The sequence below is a fragment of the Calonectris borealis genome, chromosome 4 (genome assembly GCF_964195595.1).
Source record: "Calonectris borealis chromosome 4, bCalBor7.hap1.2, whole genome shotgun sequence".
NCBI classification, from domain to species: Eukaryota; Metazoa; Chordata; class Aves; order Procellariiformes; family Procellariidae; genus Calonectris; species Calonectris borealis.
Window position 1 is genome coordinate 42,080,638 of NC_134315.1, and position 26,054 is coordinate 42,106,691.

The 26,054-nt window shown below is 39.2% G+C and overlaps 1 protein-coding gene across 1 annotated transcript in view; it reads right to left on the minus strand.

Moving 5' to 3' along the window:
- The window catches only part of GALNTL6 (polypeptide N-acetylgalactosaminyltransferase like 6), a 496,893-nt gene that overhangs the window by 13,719 nt on the left and 457,120 nt on the right, over positions 1 to 26,054 (minus strand). Inside the window, exons 8-9 of the mRNA XM_075149329.1 lie at positions 20,128 to 20,235; positions 8,224 to 8,445 (exon numbers count right to left, since the gene is read on the minus strand). Of these exons, the coding sequence (XP_075005430.1) occupies positions 8,224 to 8,445; positions 20,128 to 20,235 (330 nt within the window). The remainder of the gene's footprint in view (positions 1 to 8,223; positions 8,446 to 20,127; positions 20,236 to 26,054) is intronic.

A 26,054-nucleotide genomic window follows, 5' to 3' on the forward strand; every position in this document is an offset into this window, starting at 1 on the left:
CCAAGCAGCAACATTTCACATTAAACCAGGCTGCGGAATAGAGCTTCCAACATTAGGGGGTTAGAAGTTTAGCTCTCTTAGTCAGAAACTGAAGGGCTTGAGACTGACCATTAGTTATATAAAACTGGTGGAACTTACTTTTTACAGGGTAGAGAGCCATGTCCTGGAATGAACTATTCTTTTTGTGAACAGCTTTAGGAGCAGCAAAGTTCAAAATATTCTGCTTAACAAATGGAAGGTAGGGCTGTATGAAATATTTTCATGCAAAGAAACCAAGAGGGGAAAAAGTCTGAGAAGTTCAAAGCTTGGTCTGACTCCTTCTTCCCTCCTACCAGAGCAAGAAAGATCAGCTGTATTAAGAGGAAATTATTTCCGTATCAGTCTCTCACAGGCTTTGGAGCAATATTTCTTGAAAACTCAGGCACGCCCTGTTCCAGTGCTTGTTCTTACTTTGACACAATAACACCGTTGTAGAGAAGGTCACACACTAGGGCTCAAAATGCATAAAATTAAAAAGTACTTAACAGATTTGTATTGAAACTGTGCTTACCCATGGAGGTTCCTTGTGCTGTCTGCATGCCTTCTGCAAACACTCCACAGTGTAACTTATTCTTAAAAGGAAAATCTCATTTTTGAGACTGAAGCAACTACGTAATAATTAATCTGTGACTATCAGTCATACCAGTTACGTACCACTGCTGCTATGTATATTTTTCTGGAAGACTGTATTGAAAAGGAGTACGTTGCCCACTGCCACCAAAAAGAGGAAAATCCCATATTTGTTTTGCAAATACATGCACATTTCTCCTTGAGTACCTTAGTTGGGCTATTTAAAAATCCTTTAGACACCTCCAGAATGAGGAGGATTTCTTAAAAAACTTTCCCTGTCAGTGACATACACAGAAACTGAGGAATCAAAGTCCACGTACATGCATGGAGATGTGCACAGATTCTATATGTATAATATATAGAAAGCAGGTGCACATTTTGACACTCTGGCCACTACTTTGATCCTTATTTAAAAAAAAAGAAAAGCTAGATGCCAAATGGAGATACAGTCGGGTTGACATTTGTATTTTTCCACAGAAAATATTTTAGAAGTCACCGTTGTTGCCGTATCACATTAGACAAATGTAAACATTGCCACTCTTAAATACTGCATGCCTCACACACAAAAACAAAGGATGGAAAACTTCTCAGCATAGCACAAAACATTGCAAGGAGGGGCAATCCTCATGCTTGTAACGCACATGGGAGAGCTACTCTGCTCTTTTTCTCATTCTGGAGGACTGGAATCGAGTCTACTCACCATGTTCTAAGAAAGATTTAGACAGATGGGAAAGCAACGGGAACTGAAGAAAATGTAAAAAACGTCACCTTCAGGAAAGGTTTTAGGAGCTGCATTTGTTTAGCCCAGAAAAGAGCAGATTGGGCAAATGATGGGAGCATCAGTTTGAGTGATTGGCTCCAAGAAGCTTTGAGCCTCCACTGACACTCAGAGAAGTATTATTCTAAAACTTGGACAAGCCCAATTCTAGGGTATTTTTTTCTTATTTTGATACAATAAAAATTTAGATGAGGTAAAACACTAGCATTTCATACACACAACCAGATGCAGAAACCCAGCACTGAGCCCCACAGTACAAAGGGTCACGTTAACTAAAAAGAAGGATGAAAGGTAATTAGTTCTCAACAACCCTGTCTTCATTTTCATATCACCCAGCAAAAGAGACAGGAAAGAATAATGAGGGGAATAGATTTTAATTTTATATTTTTAAAGTTTCATGTGAAATACCTACTCCAAGTATAATTTTTTTGAGAGTGTTCAATCATTTCTCAGTGCAGTTAAATTTACATTGTAAAAATACAGATTACTGGCCTAATACAAAATCAAATGATACATCAGTTCTGTTCTTAGACCATGCAGGCTAATTAAAATGGAGCTGCTAACAATTACCATTAATAATTGGGGTATATTTGTGTGATTCAGAATTGTAAAATGACAGTGAATACACTCCACATCCAATGAATGCTTATTGGATTGAAGGGCTTTCATAATTTTGTCTTGAGGGCATCGCTCCATCCTGTTCTCAGTCATTTGGACTATGCGGTAAATTTGTTCTATGCATTTCTGGGAAAGGTTTGAGCTGAAGCTACATTTAGTTCCTTCACTGCTGGAATCTGTCTCCCCTGTTCTTTATTTCCTCTCCTCTTCCCTCTGCTCCTGAAAGGTTTCCTTGAGGTAGTTTTTCCTCTGGTTTGTTGCAGCTTATATGTTAGCTCATCCTTTTTTTTTTGTTTTATCCTTCCTTTCAACTGCAGAGGGGTCATGGTTTGTTTTTCATTTTCTTTTTGTAATACAGGCATTTCAGTCAAGTCTGTGCTTTTGTTTTCTGGCGTTTCTGTGTGGCCTTGGCAGTTGCTAGAAATTGAACTGAGCCATCGTGCTGCTGCCAGAACCGCGGGGAATGTTTTGCCGAGCACCAGCACCACACGGCCTGCAAATCCCCTAAGATACTTTCATGGAAGAAGGAAGGAAAGCAGAAGCACAGCAAGGAGAGGCTTTTTTCTCATTTACACATCAATATGCATTTGAACTGCCTTGTTTCCAGTCACTCACACAATGGATTTTGAATTTTTAACGTTACGAGTTACAACCAGCAAAGAAATAGCTAGTACTCCTAATACACTCATATTTCCAACATTCATATTTGTGCAAGTGCAGAGACTGGCGATGAACAGGAGACAGATTTTATCACCCATGCAGGTGGGGCATGGAGCTGCTACATACCACGCTTATTTGCTCAACCTTGAATGCTGTTATTTGTACACACAAATAGGCGTTTGGGAATAGCACGCTTTCGAGGAGTCTGTATGGACTAACAAGGATGATTAGCAGTGATCTTGAAGACTGGTGTAGAATTAAAGAAATTCTGAAAAAAGCATGGGACTCTATGTGTAAGTCATTATGCATATTTATTTCTTGAAATCCCATCCTAACACGTGTTGGGGGATAGATACTGAGACTATGGGCCCTGTAGTCCTTATAGAGAGCAGATGAGGCATAAAAGCACAGAGAATACAAACTCTAAGGGGTCTGCTTTCTCCCTCTTCTACACTGGAGGTGTCCAAGCAAGGATGTACAGGCTTCTCAGTGCTGCACCGACACTTGGGAACAAAGATGTGTCACCTGAGTGGGATTTCTGCTGGTGTAGCAGCTGACTTCTGTGCTTGAAATGAGGTAGCAAGCCATAAGAAGAAATCACTGGGTAAGCCTAGCTACAGTAGTCCTTGGGTAACTTACATTAAAACTACAGCTTGCTTTCTCTAAGTTAGCCAGCCCGTGTTAAAAAGACTTTTCTCCAGAGTAGGTCAGACCTTGAGAAAGAAGGAGGTTAGCTCGCTGGCACTGCAATGGGGAAGGAGGAACGTGATGTAAAATAGGAGCTGGAACACAGGAGGACAGAAGGCCTGAAAGCCTAGACCTTAGGTTTGAAGAAGACACTGTTACCTCTTGACATTTGAAGTTGCGGATTTGATGGACAGGTATTCAAGGGGGGGAAGAAAAAAAAAAAGGAAGAGACTTTTGAACACCTATCAAGAAAGGGGGGGGGGGGAAAAAAAATCAGGGGTTCCCAAACAGTGTTTACATATTGCAGAATATATGGTCTCCCAGATAACTTGACCTCTGGCTAAAGTAATGTTGCAGTTTTGCAGAAAGCCAGCAGTTATATGATTTAATAAGCTCCCCATGGGAAAGGCAGATTGAGATGGTCTAGCACTACACTCTCAAAAACATCGTATTGCCATTAGTACGCAAGCATGGAATGGAAACTGGAAAGCAACGGATGTGTTGATTACCACGATAATCTTGCCAGAAGATGACAATTTTCTGAGGAAAATGAAGTGTTGCCGGCCATTGCTACAGCCTGCTAAGATTAATTTTGAGATTTTTGAACATTGTGGTGTGAGCTGTGTAATGACACACTTGCACGCTCCATGGTAAATGAAGAAAAAACCAAGACAACCCCCCATCCCCACCCCTACACTTTAAAGTAAAGTGACTTTCCCCTTTCCTTTTAAGGGAATGTATTTTAGGCTCAAAAAGAAATTACAGAGGGAAATTAAAGCTTCCCAGGGTCCAGCGGTTATATTGACCAACTTTCTCTGATAATTCTAAAACTCTACAACTTTTTTCACAGGCAAATGACCTCCTGCAAGATTTGCTGTTGAGGTAGTGGGTGATGTCCTGGCTCCAGCAGCCTTGCCCTGCCTGCTCTGGAGCCAGGCTGTCACCCAGGGTCACTTCAGCCTTCCTGGGGGCAGAGGGGGGGCAAGTTGGAGAGGCAGAGGCACTCCCAGGGGTCCTGGGAGTTACCCTTCATGCTCATCAAGGCGTGAAACTGTCTGCATCAAAAGCAAAAAGTGGGAAAGCATAGCAATCTAAAGACAACTTTATGTTCAATATGGTCATCTGTTAGAACGATGAAGGTGGAGATGGTGCTGGGACTATCCTTAGGGTGCCCCAATAGAGCAACAAGAGAGGCACCTTGCTGCTGTCAGTTTATGTAATACTTTCCATACATCTGATTTAATGCCTCAAATAAGAAAGTGGCTGTAGCTCTTAGAAGACATTAGCAATGTTCATTTATGTTGTTTTTTTCATTTGAACAGCACTTAAAGCCAGTTTTAGTGCAGTGCTTACATTCTCAGATAACCCTAGGGCCATCAACATCTACAGATCAAATACAGAAAAATGAGCCACCTTTCCTGTCAACATAGTAATTTTAAAAGTATTTATCCTATGTGTGAGCCATAAAAAGGAAAAGTTGACGTTAAAAGAAGTCAAGCATTGCCAAAGGCCTCACTGAAGAAACAGGGGACTCTGTTACTCAGCGCGACACTGATCCTGATGAAAGAATTTGAACAGGCCAGCTGTGCAGCACTTGGTCTGTGCCGGGTGGGGAATAGCTGGTTATATCGCTTTTGTACAAGAGTTGTGTGACACTTGGTGGGTGAGATTGACTCATTAAGGGTATGAGGATGACACTTTAAAACAAGAAAGTAATCAAAAGAGAAGTTAGTGAATTCTTAGGCTTTAATCCTTTTTCAAATGTGCTATTTGACTTAACTTCATGGGTGACGTTTTCATGTCAGTGCTGTAAAACAATTCTGTAAAATCCACGAGTTTGGGGCTGAGAAAGGAGTATTTTCAGGTCCTACAGTTTAGCACTGCTGCAGTGACTGACAGACTTGCTGTGTATTAAATCATTGAATAACAAGTTCATATAACAGCAAATGAATCCAAGCTTAAATATTTCCCTTTTGACTGAGTAAAGCGATTTTTTTTTTCATATCACCTTGACTATAGGACTCATGAAGTCTAAAATAAATGACAATAGCTGACATTATATGATTGATTTACTGTAAATTGTGTTTTCAAAGATGTTGTTGGAAGCTGTGATATCCGCACAATGTATTCATGCTAGATCACAGCTTGTAGATTCATGAGCACTTCCTAAGTAAACATTTGGTGACCAAATCTCACCTAATGCAGCTATTGTTTTAACTTCCTTCAACAGGATTTCAAGTACACATTACAAATAAACTATTCTGTCTTAGAAAGAGAATGGGATGGGTATTACCGTTTTTCAACTGGTAGCATACTTTCCAATATATCCGGAAGCATAAGAACAAAACCTAATTGAAAACTTTCCTTTTTTCCACAGTGGGAGAGGAAAGAGTGCAGTTATCTCACCCAGTGACAGAACTGACAGTCTCACTAACCTTAATCTGTCTGGATTCGCTGTTATATTGCTTTACTGCACATATTTCAGATGTTACAAGGCAGAACAGAATATCATGGGAACCTACACCCTGCCAGCTACAAAGGACAAAAAGCACAAACAAGCAGAAGAGATAAGGCCATGACAAGTGTAGCGAAGAATATCTTTTGTTTTGCAAATTTCCTTCTTTTCCATCATGAACAGATTTTGTCAAGAAATGTAAGAGTTGGATTTTAAATAAATGTGTTTGCAAAAAAAGGGGAGTTGTGCAAAGGCTGCTTATGAGATGTCTGCTTTCACACCACACGCTTTTACTAGCTAGATATCCAAATGCTGGAGCCAAAAATTGTCCGAGTACCTCATTGTTTATTCTTTCTCAGACTGGCATAGGCAAGCAGATGAAAAGTCTTTCCAAGTGGAAGCAGAGAGGGTACTAAATGACAGTCAGTCTTGGCACAGACTGGTGTGTATAATCAGCAAGGTTTGTAGAGCTGCTTGATTCTTACAAAGCAATAACACAGTCTGTTTTCCTTTTTCAGCTTCTAATTATGACCGCCATTGACCTTCAAGTTTGTTCAAATTCCTTGCAAGTGCCAACAAATTAATTAAAACTTCACAGGAATGTGACAGTCTCAGGAAAAAATAGAGTAGTAGGGCTGAAACTTCTCTTGCTATTTTAGAGAAAGTACCTTTTAGAGGAAACAGAAAGCTTTTGGTCTTCACTTCTTTCCTAAGAACTTAGTAAGTGCTTTTAAAGTACAGATTTGATACCACTGCTGTGATCTTTGATTTATTTTTTAAAAGTCTTGCTTTTATGCAAAGAGTATGTTAATATTGTTGTGAAAAGAATTAATACCTGAATCACAATCTCTTCCACTTAGACCCTCTGATTGAGTTAAGGATTGTTCAGCTTGCCAGAGAAATTATACATCCCATGATCACAGTCCTCCAAGGATGCACAGGTATACATGTGAAAGATGTATACATGAAGGAAGATCGTAGCAGCAGTCACAGCACCCAGATCCAGACTGACATCTACTGATAAACTCATTACCTCTTGGTATACATTAATCCCATAAAGTGTGGGCAGCAGTATCAAAGATATAAGAAACATTAACAACAAAGGAATTCATTATTGCCAAGAAGTAGCAAACAGTAAGACACATATAAACTGAAATTCTTTTGAACATCTGTAACTGGTAGCTTACAAAGAATAATTAAGGACTACTACTACCACAGAAAGTTATTTTTTAAATTTTGCAATGAGGTAATTTGCTTTTTTAAAAAGAAATTCTGGAGAACAGTAAAGGCACCTATGTTTAGAAATCCCCTGCATGGTCCAGCCTTGACCACTGGGGATATGCAGAGGTGTGAGGGGTCTTACCAAATGTTTTGGTCAAAGTTTCAACTTCATCCTTTGGTTTCAAATATAAAAGGTAATTATCTGAGAGCCCCAAGAACATCTCCAGCAAAACCAGAGAAGGCCAGAACTCACAGTACAGATACTCCTACGGTTTTTAAAAAAGTAGCACAACACAATGAAAGAGCAAAGCCTTCTTTATAAATCTTAAGGAATTGAGAGGAAAAAGCCCTCTGCATGCCACCTTTCCATGCAGTGAATCTGCTTTAGTTCCTAGAGGTAAAAGGCCACTGCAATTTTTCAGCGCAGCTATGGAAATAATTTCCTGACCCTGCACTCTTTGTGTTTTAATTTCTTCTACACAAAACAAACTGTCAAAGCAAGGTGTGCTACAGCTCTGCTCTTTAGAGAGGTCTGAATGCAGAATATCTTTGATAACAGGTGGAGAGTTCCAGCAGGCTGTTTGCTCACCCCCTGCTCTGGAGTGATGCTCGAGTATTGGCCTCTCTTTGGTGGTCCCTCCCTCCCCTCATCCCCCAAACGAGAAATTGCATTTGCCTGCTACTGGTACTTGGTCATGACAGCACTTACAGAATGCAGACCACAAGCTGCGCAAAACCAGTCTTTTTAAAAGGAAAGTATCCAGGCTTCGCTTGTCACACTTGCACGTGTGAGCACAACACAGCAAACCTAACTCCACCTGCATACAACTGCCCTTCTAAGAAAAGTGTTGACTTCAGACCTCCATTTTACTAAGGTGATTCTCAGCATCTAAAATCATCTTGTGACATGCAATAATGAGTGCTACATACTCTTTTCCACATTCTTGTCCTCATTGTGCATGCATCTTTTGGCCTGTACACACAAAATTGTAATGAATTATAAAAGGGACAGAGAGAGTTCTAAGACATGATGGTTTCTCATTTTAATGGCTAGTCCAGGGATTGTTCCAATCACTGTGAACTCCCTTAATAACACTACTTATCATAGGAGCTAAATCTAATTTCATAATTTTAATTTCCTGTAATGTAAAACGTTAGACTCATTTAAATTTGATCTAATTTGTGTATTACTCACCTCCCCCCAGGCAGCAGGTGGAGGCTCCACAGGAGGGTAATATTTGGGGACATCCCAAGCCACTGCAGCCATGAACCACTTGAAATCTTTACATTTAAGGTGCTTGCGAAGTTCCTTCTGGGCAGAGATATCACCAGTTGAGAGATGTCTGTACTCAGGCCGTCGCTGGTAAATGTACTCTGCAAACTCATCCATCCATGTCTCTGCCACTCGCTTCAGGTTCTGTGCAGCAGAAAAAAACAATCATTAGTTTCTTCATGCTTTGAGTGAATGATATTTCTAACAGGGAGAATTAAACAAAAGAAAATTCAGTAGCTAACACAACTTTTAAGCTTAGCTGGTCTAATTTCTCAGTCTTAAAACATGGAAAAATACTGGTAAACATATGCTATCTTCATTACAGTGTTGAGCAAACACTATAGAGTATTAAGTACCCTGCTTTCCCGCTGACTCTGTAAGATACAGTCTTCTGTCTGCTGAATGTCTTATTTTCCTTCATATTCTTTACGCATCTGCATATGGGTTTTTGATTAATGATGGATGTTGAACAGAAATTTTCTTTCAGCTGCTCACATTGGTACCTATGTTTTTTTCCTGTTAGTTCAGAACCTACTAATGTGCATGAATGGTTCAAATTATTCCTTCTGATGTATTTCACTTCGCATTTGAACAGCATCTGAATTTTCAGCTGTCATTATACTGCTTAGTCACCTACCAATTCCTACCTAAATTTGAGAGTCAGGTCTTACACGCGCATCTATGGGGGCAAACAGTCATGAACTTGCTCTGGCCCATCTCACAGCTGGTTTTGCACTACCTTTGGACTGGAAGCTTTGCTGTGTTGGCGTGCTAGTAAGTCTTTGCAAAAGCATAGCACATAACCCCGAAGTGGAGCTGACCTGAAGCAAAGCAGCTCATGGGATAGGTATGGCAACTTGTGGCTTTCTGCACTCCTTCTATAGACATATCTAAGATTATTTCTGTTCCATGAAACCCAGTTCTGGCGTATGTCCCACAAAGTTTATTTTTGTTGGCATTTTACAGGAAACAGAATCACCTATTTTGTTGCATAAGAATTTATTCAAATTATAATTAATTAAATTAGCTGACTCAAATGATAAAATAAAAAAAAGACTTGTAAGGAAAAATCCTGAATAGATGAGACTGAAGAGATATGTTTTATTGTTATTTAGTGTCATGGAGTCTAAATAGGCTAGGGGCAAATTTTTCTGTATTTTTGGTTGTTTTTAAAATTCCTCCTGCAACTTAAGCCACACAAATTTATATGCAGATGTCGTAGTGGAATACAGGCTTAGTCTATTCTGCATTTCCACAGCTGCCCAATAACCTCTTATCCCACCAACAAAGCAACATCTCACTGGATGACATTGAGACACTAGAGTGTTCTGATCGCTTTGTTTCTAAAAACAAGATCATCAAGTTTTGTAATATTCTTTTTATAGAACACTAACTGCGAAATGCTGAGATTCACTCTGTAATAAGCTGGAGGACAATATACATCTGATTATCATCAACATAAGGTAATGTTTCTTCTCAGAACATTCTCTGCATCTAAGTAAGCCTGATTCGTACTCTGATTTGCTTTCAAGATTCATTTGAAAATTCCTTTCCTGAATTTTATTAATCCACCCAACCTAAATGTCTCTGAACTAATAAGGCTTATCTGAATACAAAGACAGCAAGATACAGAAAAAACAAAGACTTTTAGCTGACAGTGCAAGATAAGTTTCTACGTGCTTTCCCTCTGTGAAGCAAATACGTTAAAACCTGCAGGGACAAAGCAAGTAAAATTAAAGCAGTATAAGAAATCGCAACACTTATATGCTTATTAAAAAATGGCCCATGCCCCACATAGGGTTGATTTTTGTTGCAATTTCATGAAAACCTAAAATACTTTACAAGAAATTAGAGTTCAAGGATACAGGAACTGGGTAGGGCAAAGAAAACCAGAACAAATTCAAGAACAACATTTAAATGACAATCACACCTTTCTGGCAGAAACCCTGTAACACAGAAATCTCCTGAAAAGTAAAAATACTATGATGTGATGACACTTTGTAGATGAGGCCAAAATATGATTAACCACATTAAACTAAGAAGCCAAAATAATGAAAATAGGTGTAATCTTTCTAGCATATTTTCCACTCATAAATGCTGTACACCTCATTTACTATAATGCAAATGCAGTTTAAGACTAATCTAGAAAATATCATACTATTTCTTGCAATCACTTTATCTGATAGTGCTATTTTCATACTTAAAAACCATGCTGTAAAAAGAACCATACAGTAAATGTACAATAAAAAAATTCTCTTAGGAAAGAAAAATTCAAAGTAACTCCAGCAAAGACTTACCCCATCAATATTAAGAGTAGTCTCTGCTGTAGTTTCGTTTTTAGTTATTTGGCTAAGGTAAGAGAACTGCATTCTACTTTAGATAATTATAACTGAATAAAACAGGAGTCTAACAGAAATCTTGATATTATACCTGGTCACTAGCTCAAAAGTCTCATCTTTGTTTTCCAACAAGTCCTTTATCACTGTTTGGTTTTGTGCGTGCATGTGTAAACCCATCAAAACACTGCATAAAAAAAAAAAGTACAGTTCTTCCCACTATTCTCCAAGTATCAGGTAAGACTCTTTAAAGAAATCTGTTTAAAACTTTGTTCCCAGTTCTCCCAAGACCATTCTCTCCATCATATGCTAAAAATCTTCCCAAATCTTGCCAGATCCTGTAATGAGCCTACATATTATCCTTAGCATGTTTATACATTGCTATCATAAACTGAACCCATATGAGGCAGCCCTTTGAATTTCGATAGGTTTCCTTTTAAAAATATAAACTCTTGATTTGCGAGCTCTAAACCTCCAGACTGTTAATGAACATGACTGCAAGGAACTCTGTGTCCTGGAGTAGTGGGAAGCTCTTTCTGAAGTTGCCAGTTACCAGGAAGCAAGCACTCAGCATCCCAACGCTTTAGTTTTAAAGAGGTTTGTTGACTTCAGTTACCATGGGTTTCTTATCCTTATTATCACTGTGCAAGCTCAGTAATCACCACACTTCCTTTTAACGTAAATGTGTACAGACTAGTAGTAAAACTTCAAATTGCAGTTAATCCCCATACTTGAATTGAATGCAGTCAGGTAAAGCTGCTGTCCTGAAAGCAAGTCTGGTGCAACCTTGCACAATAAAGGCAAACATCATTTACATTCCTATTTAGAACATGCTAACTTAGCATGTTCCTGGAGCAAAAATACAGGCTGTCCAAGATGAGATGAGTGAGCTCTCGTAAGCTGAAGATCCCTATTGTATGCTGTCTAACAGCATGAAAAGTTGCGCTATGTGAAGAACCTCCCGGGAACGTAACTCTTCTCTGCAAATTATGTCAGTGAGCTGCTGGTCTTTTACTCACCTTATCACAACAGAAAGGTAGAGGAGAACAACCAAAATGAGAGTGCTCATCTCTGAACGCTTTAAGGCCTACCGATCAAGTGACTTACTGTAAGGTAAGGATGCCATTGCAAGTCCTTTACGAGTCTCCCAGAGTTGCCCTTCCCACAATCTGGGTGAATGTCTGACATGGTGGAGAAAGAAGGATGGTCACTTCCTCCCTGCCTGAGTCGTAGGTGAGGCTAGACACAATCTGAGCATGGCAACATATTGAGCCTCACTAGTGGGAATCGTCAGCTACCAAATCTTGACGTGGTCTAGCTGTAAAATAGGTGCTAAGCAGTTTGACTTTGTTAGGACTTTACCATGTGTGCGTGTGTACTGCTGCAGAACTTACAGGTCAAAGGAGTTTAAGAGCCTACCAGATTAGGTGGCATTTTGTGAATGTCTTATAGCATCATTTAAGCACTCCAGTCTCACAGTGAAGCTAATCTACAAAGAATTTAGAACAAAAAAAAAGTTAGATTTGAATCTTCTTGATTTCTGTCTCTGTTACTCTTTGCATAATCTTCTAAAGAAACTCCTTTAAATGCCAGTTTCTCAACTAGCATCAAATAGCTTTATCAATAAGAAACAGTTTTGGGATATCTTTGTGGTAGATCACACTTGTTTGGATTCTTTTACTTCATTCTGAACACGAAATACATATGGAAAGGAAAAATGAAACATGTTTCTGCAGCTGAAAACTGCAGTAGCTTAGCTTAGTTGTCATTCATTGCAAGGTTACAGATGTCCAGATTGGTTCCGCTGGTCTTTTAATAGAAAAAAAAAGGAAAATTAAAATTAAATAGGAGCAATTAAACAAAGATCAATTCCATATGAATCAGTTCCATGAATTGACACACAATGTAAGGAAGTCACAGGGACTCTAGATGGACACCTGAGGAGCTTCTCAGGACCTATCCACGACAGACCAATGATAATCAGTTCTCTCTCTTGTCATTTTCAGTGAAAAATTTCTGTATGAGAATAAATAAGACCCAATGATATTTCAGTAGATGCATATTTCTATATGTAAGGTTGTGACAGTTGTCACCAAGAAGCTGTGGGATGCATACAAAAGTGATGGCAACCACAGTAAGACTGACTCATCAGCTGTCATCAGTTGCCCATGTACGCATTCTTGATATAATTAAGTTTTGTGTCACTGTTACAATTTTACTCTCTAGGAAATCCTTTACCGTCGGGCTTACATTTGGACAAGTTTTCTTTAAGTTTGTATGAACTCACACATTTAAGACTGTGACTTTGTTTTGCATTTTCACTCAGCAATAGTCTACAAGACGGTAAGTTACAATGTCACTGATGCCTGGACTTCAGTAAAAGAGTTTAAATCAACTTGACTGGAGAAAGACAGAGATAAATGAGGACTTCTCCACTCGAAAAAAAAGAAATTTTTCATGGACCATTTTGTCCCTTTCACTTTCTTCAGCAAGTGTGGAAGATACATCTCTCTGATCAAATGACTGTCCCTTCTTTTTAAGTGTGTAAGATCATCTGTCATTTTCAAGAGACCCGATATTACTCAAACAAACCCAGTGAGAAGAAAGTAGATGCTGGCCATGAGAATGGAAAAGTGGAGTGAGGCAGGGACAAGTCAAAGGACAGATTCATAAATATTCCCCCTAAGCAAGGTTTAACTAGATTGGTCCCTAATACGAGAGGGGTAGTTCCACATTTCATAACTGGGGCTGTTGTGCTGGCTTGCAATGACAGCACTGGTAAGAGCTACCTAGCTGTACGCTGTTCCGCATCGTGAGCCTGCACAGCTCCGTCCTACAGTTGCATCTTTTCCAACTGATATTCTAGATGCAGCAGTTAAACTAATATAAAAATCTAATTTCTGTTTTCAGTTTCTCCAGATGTTCTAAAGTAGATTTTCGTTATCCGGTGACACTAAAGCAGCAAATGGTTTTATTATTTGTTTCATTTCACCTGCATAACCTGTTTTTTCTGCTTTTGTGCCTATCTCACTGTTTGCATGAAACCAACCCTGACCCCAATTTATAGACTTTACTTTTGTCAATATTAAACTACTACAGGAACATTTGGATCCTGTAACGAGTTCCTGTTGTCCTACATTTAATCCGAACATTTTCCAGGAAGCTGGATGTCACCAGCTGGTGTAGTCTTATTTGTCATGATAGTCATTTCTCTCATCAGCCAGGACATCAAAAATCACTTTCAATTACACCAATCAAATATGAATCACCACAGCACCTCTGAGGCCTAACTGTATTTCAGTTGTGAAATGTAAGAGAGGATATGACTGTTTATTTGCTAAAAATAACACAACAGTATCTGCAACAACTGACATATTCATTTCTTTTCCTTCCTAGTAAAATTCCAGTGGGGTTATTTTCACTCCACCTACATCATCTTCCTAATTTAAGTGTTTTTTATTGTTTGTTTTGTGAAGCACAGTGTTGTTGCTACTTCAAAATGGGTGCCCTGTTTACTTCTGGAAGCAGCTGTATTTCATTTGGCTGGAAATACAGTTTGTATTACGTAAAATGCATTTAAAAAGCACATTGGGATCCACCCAGCCAAGACAACTATACTCTATGTTCCTCTGGAATACGGGTAGCATAATGTCACAATAAGTCATCACGGAGGAGGAGAACAAAGTATGACTGGAGGAGCCCATCCAACAAGTATGGATTAATATGACAGAGGCAGCAAGGTACAAAACTCCAGAGCACTCACAAGGAGAAAAATGGTACCCTCAATTTCATGCAAAGGTCCTTCCATCAGTGTCGGAACACAACCATTTCTCATTTCTGTGTATTTCTACAGTGAAAGCACAATAAAACATTTCCTGGACACTAATTACAGCTTTGTGGTGTTCAGGTCTCAATATCTAAGCTGCCCACATCAGTTAAGTCTAAATGGGGGGTTTCATCTCTTTCCCCTTCTTGCCTACCTCCCTTTTAACTTAGGCAGTGTTAGTGTTTGTCAATCTTTCCCCCTCTTGGGTATTTATTTTGGTCCTTTACACTTAACTGTGTTTAAAACTTAACTGTGTTTCATTCCAGCTATGGTTTGTACTTGTGTAAAAAACCCCAACCAAATAAAGATGTCTGCAGGCATAAAAGAAATGCTTCTCCATGGAAGACAGTATGCTAACTAGGTGACAAAGCTGGTGGTGTATATAAATAACTCTTGTGAGAGTTAGCACAGCTGGCAGAGAAGCCAGAGACTATTTATTCTCAGCTTGTAGCCTGCAAATACCTAGAACTGAAATTCCACAGATATCATCTGAAAACAGCCAGGATTTCATTCTCTCTATAAAGGTTTGCATCTCCACTGCAAAAAAAGATTTAAGATCTACACGTTGGAAAAAAATGAAAAAAAGCCAGAAACCCAGCCCACTGACTAAAGGCTACATCTCTGCTCAGTGGCTCCCTTCAGGCCAGCCTGCGGGGCTTGCGGGGCAGGGACGGGCACGGTCCCCGCTGAGGATGCTGCCTGCCCCCAGCTCTGCGGCTGCAGGTCTCTGCAGGCTGGCTGTGGGGGAGCTGCGGAAAGCAGAGTGACAGTGGAACAACATCTCCTCCACAAATTTGATGATTACTACAATGCTCACTTGACAGACCCATATACTGTGGGCACATACAGACCATAGCCCACCTCTGCAGCTAAGCCTGGGAGAAAGTTCAGGGGTTTGATTCCAAATACATTTCTTTAGCCACGGAACTTGGGTTCCAGCGCTAGTCTATTGAATGAATCCTGGAAAGTAGCTACCACAGCTTTGATGTTGTTATTGTCCAGAAACATCTAGTTCTCCATCTTCTTTGTATTCCTTCTGGATAGTTAAGCTGCCTGTCCTGTTGCATTTATTATCTTAAAAGCAAAACTTCTATTCAGATTGGAGAAAATATAAAAAATTAACATTTACAAAATTACTTTGACTTTCTTGTATTCAAGGATTAGAAGATATTAATTTAAAGGGTTTTTTTGGTAAGTGCTCTGTTTGAGATCTTGGTTTAATTAATTCTAATGATGAATTTATAAATCTATTAAATGAAAAAAAGTTAGAACGGAAACTTAAAAGTTGTACTGTATAATCATCATCATCATCTATTATAATTACGCTGTTGCAAGAAGGTAACTCTTGCTTGATTCCTAAACACTTTGCTTACTCTAAGCTGACATTTCAGCTGCTTACTGTGGCTGCTGAATCATAACCGACTTTGTACTACAGTCTTTTGTGCTCAAGAGGTGTTTGCAAAAGTGCCAGCCGTGCTCCCTTAACAGCGTGCCACATCTATCAGTTTGCACTCTGGTCACGAGAAAACATAGCCATTACCTAGCCGATTCTCCTTGGTTCTTTAACTTGGCTGGAAACTGAAAAGAAAATGTTCATGAGCTGCTTTAAGAAAACCCCAAACATAATTTGCAGCTGAAAAAAAAAAAAATGCCTATATTAAAGGAAGCTCTGTCAAAAATGCAAACGTTGTCACAGCACCAGCTGGTATAGCTACAGAAATTTTCCTTATAGGTCCCTTTTGAAGCCACACAAAAAGGCTGAGCAAATGGTTCAGGTGGGAATCTGAACCCACCTTTATCAGCTGAGTTCCTGAACCCAAACTCGTGCAAATTCCAATTCAGCGACACTGTGTATGAGGCAAATGTCACCGTGCTTGTGTCTGCTGGGTCAGAGGATCACTGTGCTCTGGGATCCCATGTCCTGGCGTGCAGGGAGGAATTCAAACTTAAGGTTAGGATTCACCACGCTGCTGGGTTAGCATCCAAACGAACTTCAGTGGCATTGCCCTTCCCTTCAGAAAGGCCTAATGCTCTAATGTTCTGTAGTTAATGCTAAAATGCTGTGTAAAATACCTGCAAACAAAAAAAATTTCTGTAGATATATTTTGAAGTTCTGAGTTCATCTCTGCATATCCTATGGAACAGTCAGCTTTTATTGATAAATTTCTTATGGCTTTTATAGAATCACGAACAGAAAAAGAACCCCCCCCCAACAAAATAAAAATAAATAAATAATAAACTGGGATACACCTACAAGAAATTGCTAATAATATTTTTAAGTCTAATTTCATAAGTAACTGGCTAAAAGAAAATGGCTTAGCTAGAACTGTTAAAAATAAAGCAACAGTCAAGAATACCACAAAGCAACTAAAATAATCCAGTAAAACAATTCAGAAGTTTCTAACAGGGCAACACCTTGCACAGGACTTTAAGATTTGGGGATTCGCTCTCTGTATATGTTTTACCTAAAACAAACAGGCAAAATTGGTTATTAGTCACTGCATTTTTGTGCAGAGGTTGACAAGTTTGGAATGAATGAATAATTATGTGGTGCTTCCACATTATAATGTGGAATCAGTGTTGACATCTGTATGCCCATTAATCTTGCTTTATGTGCAATTCCCTGTAAATTGGACACTGTCTCCGTTTGCCAAACAGCAACATCTTAAGACATCTCCAGGAAAAAATATTCAGCCTTTTTGTCTGCATTTCGCTGTCACAGACTGTTTTATAAATCTACTACGCATATTTACAGCTTGCTTTACATTTGCTCTGTACCACCAGTTTTACCAACAGAGCATTTCATATGTGGATGCTTTTCAATTTATGGGGTATGTGTCAGCAAAAAATATGCATAGGCCTTGCAGGTCTTGAGTGACAGATAAGAAGGTGAGAAACATGATAGGAAGGACATAGAAAATTGATGTCACGATACTATTGTGTGTGGTACACTAATGGTTATTTAGTGATGGGGAAGCAGAACAGTGTTTTTGACAAGTCTCTCATTTAATAAAGCGTATGTGATCCTCACGCCAGGTCACAGCTCTTTAAAAAGATATGAAGATTGGTCAGGTATTACGTAGCTACCTGAAACTGTGTGTTTGCTGCTAAAAGATATAGAGAAGTGAAATCCCAAGGGAAGGTAAAATGCTCACTTTAAGTATTATTTGTTAAGGGCAAACATAAGCTGAAAATCTTGAAAGGAAACCCATGGCATGATTTGGGCTAAGCCTGAGTTTGCCTAGAAGTTCTGTCCTCTTCCTAACTCCAGTTTCCATATCCCTTGTGCTGCTGCTGTGGGACAGGATGGGAAAATCTGTCATTCTTTAGCACAGTATCTGCACAAGGGGATATTCTCCCTTGATTAATGAAGGGGCTCTTGCAATCATTTGTATAACCACAGCTGGGCTTCCTAGGGCTCATTCCTTTGTGAACTGCATCTCCAGCATCCTCCTTTACATAGCAGGAGATGGAAAAGGATTTAGTAAACACCTTTGTGGAAACTACTTAGTAGTGAAAAGTATTGTTTTTGGCAGCAGGGGTAATACTTCCAGATATTCTTGAGTGTGTTATTCATTATATTCTTGAACTAGAGGGGAGTTTTAGATAAGATACTCATAAGGGGTAGACTATAATCTTTGGAGGATATAATATAATATAATATTTGGAGGATAATGCAAAGATAGCTGAAATATCCAGGCCACTTCTGTGCATGCTCCCCTAGTATTATTTTGGCTAACAGCTCCATTTGGGGCAGTTTATTCGGAACCACAAGAGGTCTGTATCATGGGGACTGACACACTGAAGATGAACATGTCCTTGCTTTTCCTTTTCTGGCTTGGACGAGAGAAAGAGAATATTTTTAGGCTTAAAAATACATAAAGTTTGATGGGTCAGGGACCAAACTCTCTTCCTTGGCTAGTTATTGAGACAGCCCCAAACACTAAAACGTACAGAAGATCTTGGGCTCTTGGCAGCCTTGATGCAATGCATCCTAACAGCAACGTTTTGGTTTAGAATATTGTACTGGAAAGAAGCTGGGAACCTGTGAATTCAAATTTTCTTTCAGTGATAAATATGTGCCAGAAATTTTCCTAAGCATCATGTTTTGAACCCCCACAACGCAGAAGAAACTATCCATTATTTGAATGGGAAGGATAAGACCCACCCTATCAGCACACTAGATCTTTTCCCACAAAGATCAGTCTGTGCATGGGCAGAGATTTCATTTTTATAACTGAGAATTTTTTTTTTTTAATTTTTCACCAGTGATTTATTGAAATCAAGCTAGAATAAATAGTATAGGGGGGCTGCAGGCTGTGGCTACCTGATGGCTCTAAGTACTCACAGTGGCTCCATGAAAGCTAGTTAAGTGTTGAACTGTACGAGATGCTAATAGTCCGAATAGAAATGATTGTATTTTGCTCCTACAGGTAATGCACGAGACAGCATATTCTCTAATGAGATACTTTGTGCTGTAACAGACAAAGACAGAGACTGAGGTTTGGATTTCTTATTTCAAGTTGTATGTGATGTTTGCAGGGGATACCATAAACAAAGCAGTTTATTTCAGCCAGTGCAAAAATCTGGATGGGGAAACTCTGATCCTACATGGAGCTATATTGGGGGAAGATTTTCATCACACAATTTAGTCAATACAGTTTTTGTCACCGCCACTGACACCACCATTAATCCCATTACTGTATCGTGTGTCTCACTGCACGGATGCTCTTTTAAGGCAAATCTTTCTCTCTGTCTAGCCAGCTGTCAGGCAGGCAGCACAGGTGGCCTCTTTCCTCTGCTGCAGTTAGTACAGCAAGCTTTGTCCTGTGGTGCTGAAACCAAGAATATCTCCTCCTTAAAGCAAGAAATTTATTCTTTTATTCATACCACATTTTCATTATTAAGAAAAAATATGATTCATAAAATATTACCCTATGGCAACATGCAGACTTTAATATTAATGCCATTTTATAAAAAAAAAAAATCCTCTAAACCAGAAAAGATTAAATTCAAGCATGAATAAATACTAGTATCTGCCTGGAAGCTACATCTGTGCCCTTTGTCTCCCATCTTTTGACATCCTGTGAACATCTCCAGAAAGTTACAGAACATTTTCTCTTGAGCAAAAAGCCCCTCATGGATATGGATGTGTTCAGTAGCCTTCGAGAAATGTCTAGAGGTCTTGTAATTTCTCACTCACACAGCTCCAGGCTGGCTGTATTCCACAACCAGGTTTTACACAATAATTAGGCAGTCGCTCAAATCATTGTTACTCAGTCCTTTCGCCTCAGAAAACGTTCCTTTCGTGAGATTCTGCCTGTTCTGCTGACTGATAAGAAAATGTGCATTCAAATTGGTCCTGCTTGTAAAAAATATGACCGACAACACTATGCAATTCGAGAACCGTAAGCCTTAGGTTATTCCTAAGCATGAAACACGCTTCTGTGCTGAAACATCCAACCCTGTATTTTTAAGCTTTCATTTTATTCTTGGCAATCTTATCTCTGGAAGGCAGCATAACTGCAGCAATTGCACATCTCATTTCAGAAAAATAAAGAAACATTCATTTTCCATTTTAATGGTTTACTGGAAACTAGTTCACAGGGAATTAAGAGACTGATGGTGAAGGAAAATGAAAAACAGCAAGACTCAATTACTCACCCGTGCTAGGCTGGTTCCAGAAGGAACTTTATATGGGACGTACTTTCTGTAGATATGCCCAACTCGAGAGCATGGAACATCAAACATGCCACCGCCGCACATCCACACCTGGAAAGAGGACAGAAAGCAAATGAAAGAATGATTCCTGGAAACAAATGGGGCAACGAAGGCATTTTAAGTAATGGGTGTGTGAAAACGACACGTCGTTCTATACTGACCCCTCCCACAGTCATAGTGGGGGCCTTCTCAGCATGCTGATAGCTGGGATTAGGTAATGTGGCGGACTGTCCTACCCGGAATCTCACTGTGCAAAAGCAGAGTATGTTCAAAATAAAATCAGAAAACATATTTAGAGTATCTGCCAATTATCCTCCTGCAACACAACCAAGATATTATTGTGTCTGTTGTTTAAAACATACGGAACCAAAATTTCAAAAGAAGGTTATGTGAGTAAAGCAAGCCATCAATCGGAAGAAAAAAATTTTTCTTTCCAAAACACCGGGCCTATATTTTGTTTTGAATGGTGAATACAGAGCTCAAATCCTAAGATGCTCTTCATTTTGTAAAGAAAAAGGAACAAAAATCAATTTACTTCTGACCAAATTTATTTAGGCAGAGAAGGAAGATCATGCCGCTACATTTCATCATTAATACTTTAATACTGAAACAGATGGAACCATCTGGAGTATACAGGTTTGATGCTTCAGGTCCGAGCAACCAGAAGTCAGTCAACATTGATGGGAGCTGCAAGTACTTCACGGCTCTGAAAATCAAGCTGTATCTTGATGGGCAGCAAGTAAGGAATTCTTCACAATTCTTCACCTAACATAACTTGGTTTTGCCAAGTGTACGTGAGAGCAAGGTTGTGTGTCACATCAGAGGAACTGTGGCAATCACATCAGTAACACCTACAGGCATGATTTTCTATGCCCTGGCAATGCAGAGCCACCGAACTCCAATATAGCTGTTAGACAACTTACGCAGCATACTGACAACATTCATAACTTTCTGATTTCAAAAACAGCAATTTGACTTTGCAAAACAGGGAAATGGAAAATAACAACAAACCCACCCTAAGAGCCCCCAAGCAGAACTCTTTAAGTATCCTAAAACCAACCACACAGCAAGATTTTAACATTAGAGTGGAAACATCGGTATTGCAAAAATTATTTCCTAATCCTGGCAAAACAATTTTTTATTCCCCACAAATATTAGAATAGAATGGCTGTTATTCCGCGTAAGGGACACTTGTGGCCTTAGCTTTCAGCTTTAGACTGAAAACAAAAAAAATCCCAACATCCTCCCACCCAATTTAAAAGAAAACCACACCCAAGCTGAGAAAGAGGAATGGCTTGTGCTTTCCATGTCTCTTTATGTGGACATGCATAAAGGTGCTTCATGAAACATGAAGCACATCCACGTCCATGAATGTGGATGAGAATTTAGGTCCATGCATTACATATATGAAGGAATTTTATCTATATTTGATGCGCTCTGGAGCGAAATGGCGTGAAATAAGTTTGCGACTGAGGCTAAAGCAGAGCAGAACATAGACAACTGAAAGTTTCACCAACATTTCCATACAGAAAGGAATTAATCCATAAGTTGATATGCTCTGAATTAAAACAACAGTAACCAGACCCTTAAAAAAAAAGGTATCGGAAAATGTGATGTGATCGCAAATACTTGACATTCTGCACAAAGCCTGCAGGGAACAATGTGCATCTCTACACTTTTATTTACCATAAATTTCTCACTCCATCTCTTTTGTCCTGCCCACCAGCTGGCTGTAGCTACTGGCTTTTTAAAATTACAGGAAAACAAAATGATTAATTTTGTTCATTTAAAACAATAGTGGAAGTGGGCAAGAGTTTGGCCTCTTTCGCTGTGCTTGCCCCTTTGTGTTACAGTGGGTATATCTGCCTGGTCCTGGCAGTGTGGCTTGGGACTGAATTTTAGTAATCTGAACATGCAGATGCTAAACACTGCAATATGGGAGAACTCGGTGCCTGAGCATGACTTAAAGCAATTGCTGAAGGTAGCATGCTGGAATTCAGTCCCTGAGACTGACTCTGCTATTCATACTGTGAACGGAGAAAACAGGGGGTTTAGAGTGAAGGCTTGAGTTACAAAGTGATTTAGAAAGCTGCTTCTTATGGGTCATTGGTGTACTGGCCCTTACAGTCCCTCAGCTGTTAGCTATGGTGTCCAGCTGGCACCCGGTAATGAAATGTTCGAAGATCTACACTATGTTACAGGGTAAACATATATATCTAGTGTAAATGGTTGAGGAAAGTTTGAAATGATCGAAGGTGGGGCAAGATGACATGCTTGGCTTTGTCCTGAAGTTCCACGGACACCTGGGCGCAGCTGAGGGCTACTGGGAAGCTGCTACTTACCAACACCGTTAGTTAACTCTTAGCTAAGGCACAGGAGCTCTGGGTGGGTGCTTCTCGTGCACGCTAGCTTCTCAGGAGAGGAGACAAATTTTGCAGGTTAGTGGCACAGGGTAATAAAGGCCTCTGGCCTGGGTATCACGTACGTTGACAGAATCAAGAGTATTTCAGTACCTATTTCTGCAGTGAGGATATCCCGTCTGGTCTCCTAGTGAGCACAGTCCTTCTCAGGAAGGAAATTGGAAGGGTGGGTTTGAAATGGAGACCCAAATGAGTGCTTCTTCTCCATGCCAAAATAGCTCTTTGCAGCCCAGAGCAGTCTTGCTATGCCATGTAAACATGATCATTATTTTCTTTTCAAAAACATTTTGTAACATTTGCTTCTTAAAGAAAATCTTGAAATCCTCACCTGTTTAATCCCATGTCACCTAATTCACTGGAAAACATGTTCATAAACATAGTGAAAATCATAAAAATTATAATGTTAAAATAAGGTGGATAGTGCCACCATTTAAAAAAAAAAGTTATTCGCCTTTCTGCCAATACTTTGTTTCTATGTTATGTCATTTGTACCTTCTTTTAGCGGAATTCTCCTCTCTGTGGCTGTCTTCAAACAACCCAGTGCACCAATGAAAGTGCAGACCTATATTTACTATTTGTTCTTGGTTTTTTTTAAATTAAGCTGTTATTTCAAAGGCTAGACAAGATATTACAGTAATTAATTAAGGTTTCTTAGCCTTTGAAGAGTGGACAGCATAGCAGTTTGACTCAGATGAAGGTCAGCCACTGAACAAATTTAAAAGACAAGAAAGCAGAAATATATATATATAGGCCAGTATTAACTCAGACAATGAGAGCTGAAGTAAACATATATTGCTTTTCCTCTAAAGCAGTAGGATATCAGTAAAAAAAGTAAGAAAAGGAGAAAAGGAATTAGAAAAAAACCTGTCAGATATGCTGAGGCAATAACAAGTGGGAGAAAATAACACTTTGTGTTAGGCTTATATTTGATAGCTATAAAACTTGAAAATGCTGTGCTGCACCTGAGGTGTGCTGTGCAGGGTAATTGAAATGAATCTTGGGCTGCCTTGAAGAACATTTAGCAGCTGCTCCTGTTTATCTTTTAGCTTCAGAATGATTTTAAAAGCATTTTTTATATTTTCCTGGGAAGATCAATTCTGGCAACTTTGTCTTTAAAATGTGCATTTTTATGTCACCTGCGCTAAATGCAAGAAATTGGAGAATGACATCTGTGTTAAATATTACAGACCTCCAGTGCACCATGAAAGGAATTCAGGTGGTGTGGGACATTTGGCGAAATGGTTTCACGACACCGATGCCTTTCTGTTTATCTAAGGAGCAAGCAATGAAACTCTCAAGATCACTAATGTCTCCTTCTTGCAAAAGCAATGAATCTGGTCTGCAGCTGAGGTATAAAAACCAAAGACAAAACCAAAACAATGCAATTTCAGCTTGGAAAGATCAAAAGAAGAGTAGTTTGTGTGTCAACTATATACTATATCACAATTTATCTTTATATAGCTCCTTCCAACAGAATGTTGCAAAACACTTTATAGGGACGGTTGAAAGCAAATGGCAAGCATTAATGCAAGCTTTAAAAGAGATTAAGCTGTGGTTATGTGGCTTTGTTCCTGACTGGAGCTTAGATGTCACAGATGCATTTTTTGGCACTGTTCTACAGCTCTTGTGGGATTTTGGGTGAATCGCCCTCTTTTCACACCACTTCTTTGTCTTTAAAATTAAATTCTGCTTGCTCTTGTGGTTTTTTTCCCCTTGCCTTATCTATCTAGTTTATGAGTGATCCAGCCCAGGGACTATCTGGAAAATGTAAATACTGTGCATGCAAGAATGAGACTCCAATCCATATGCTACACTGTAATCATAATTACTGCAGTAAGAGACTCATGATTTTTGAGCAGTGGAGGATGTGTTGCTGTGGAACAGGAACATAAACATACAGCAAATTATGTAAAAGATTGAGGGGGAACTGCATGGATTTTGGATCAGGCTTCAAAACTAATTGAGAAATATACTGCTGTTGAGAGTCAGTAACAAGACAGACAACAGTGAGAGACACTGAAATGGATGGAAAAAACAAGTAAACAGTAAACTGGTGGAAGAGGAGTATAAAGTATGCCATGCAAAGCTGTCAGCTTGGTGCTCTGAGCATTGTGCAAGAAGTATAGACTACAAACAGGAGAAATGTATTACCACAATGGGGCTGAAAAAGTTGTAGAAAATAAGAATATAAAAACTTTATGGGATTTTTCAGTCACTCTTCCTGAAATATAAGCCAAAAGAACAGATTTAGCAGTTGTAGAAAAGGAGGAATACTTTCCTGTGAACTTTTCCATGTAGTGAGAACGTTCAGCTAAATGCAAGAAAAAATTGAAAAATGGGATCACTAACTGCAAATCTGCAGTCAATGGGTTCACAAACAGCAAAACCATTTACTTGTGGTGCAGTGGGATTTCCTGTCAGGGATATTAAAACCGTACCGTATAAGCTGGGAACTGATGACTGTGTATATTTCAACAATACTCACCAGCACCTATAAAATGTTGAGAAAAGTGGCAATACTCCATGTTTGTCAGTTCTTTGTACAGATTTCAACTGCATTGACAAGTGGTAATGCTCCCCCACTCCCTATCTCCTGCCAAGATTGCCAGCAGTAGAGGGAATTAATAATGATGATGATGATAATGATAAAGAAAGGGATTAATGAACTTGAAGGTGTGTGTTGGAAAACAGGGATGAAGAGAATCTGGAAGATGTGTCGGCATGGATAAGGATAAAACAACTCTAGATATAGGTGACTAGCTAGGGTAGCACCATTAGCATTTTTGTTAAGGTATGATTTATGATGCCTAAGGAACGTCCAGCGTAAAGGATCTTCAGCAAACACAGGAAATGAGTAACTTTCACTGCTCTATATTTTGGAGATTACTATATAAACTGTGCCTTTCTAACAAATTTAAATTTAGGATTTCCTAAATAGTGGCCTCCCTGGTTATTGAGAAGAGACGCTATTAATCAGGTCAGTTCCAGCACTTTGCAGCTTTCACAAGCCTAGCACAAGCTGAACAGTGTCGTCAGCAAGGTATCACACATCTTTTTAATTAAAAAATTGATCCTGAGGTTATGCTGCCAAAAAATTAAAATGCTGCACATTATTTCTTATGTAAAAATTAATCTAAGAAACTATTTAATGAAGAGGTCATATTCTGAGACACGGGTTGTGGTTGCCTCACCATCCATTGAAAGTTGCATGCGTGTGCTCTGATTTGGAAATAGCAGTTAATCAGCATGGCACCCAGTGCCAAGCGTAGCTTGCTGCTGTCCTCTGCAGCAATGTTTCCAAGCACGAAAGGAACAAAAGAGAAATATGTTGGTTTTTATAGAGGAAATAAAGGTCAAGCAAATTTTTAAGCAGCAGCTATTTTTTTAACCTGTCTCTCTGTGTTCCTGACAACTCAGCACCTGGAATAGTCATGCCTGAAGTTTGAGGAA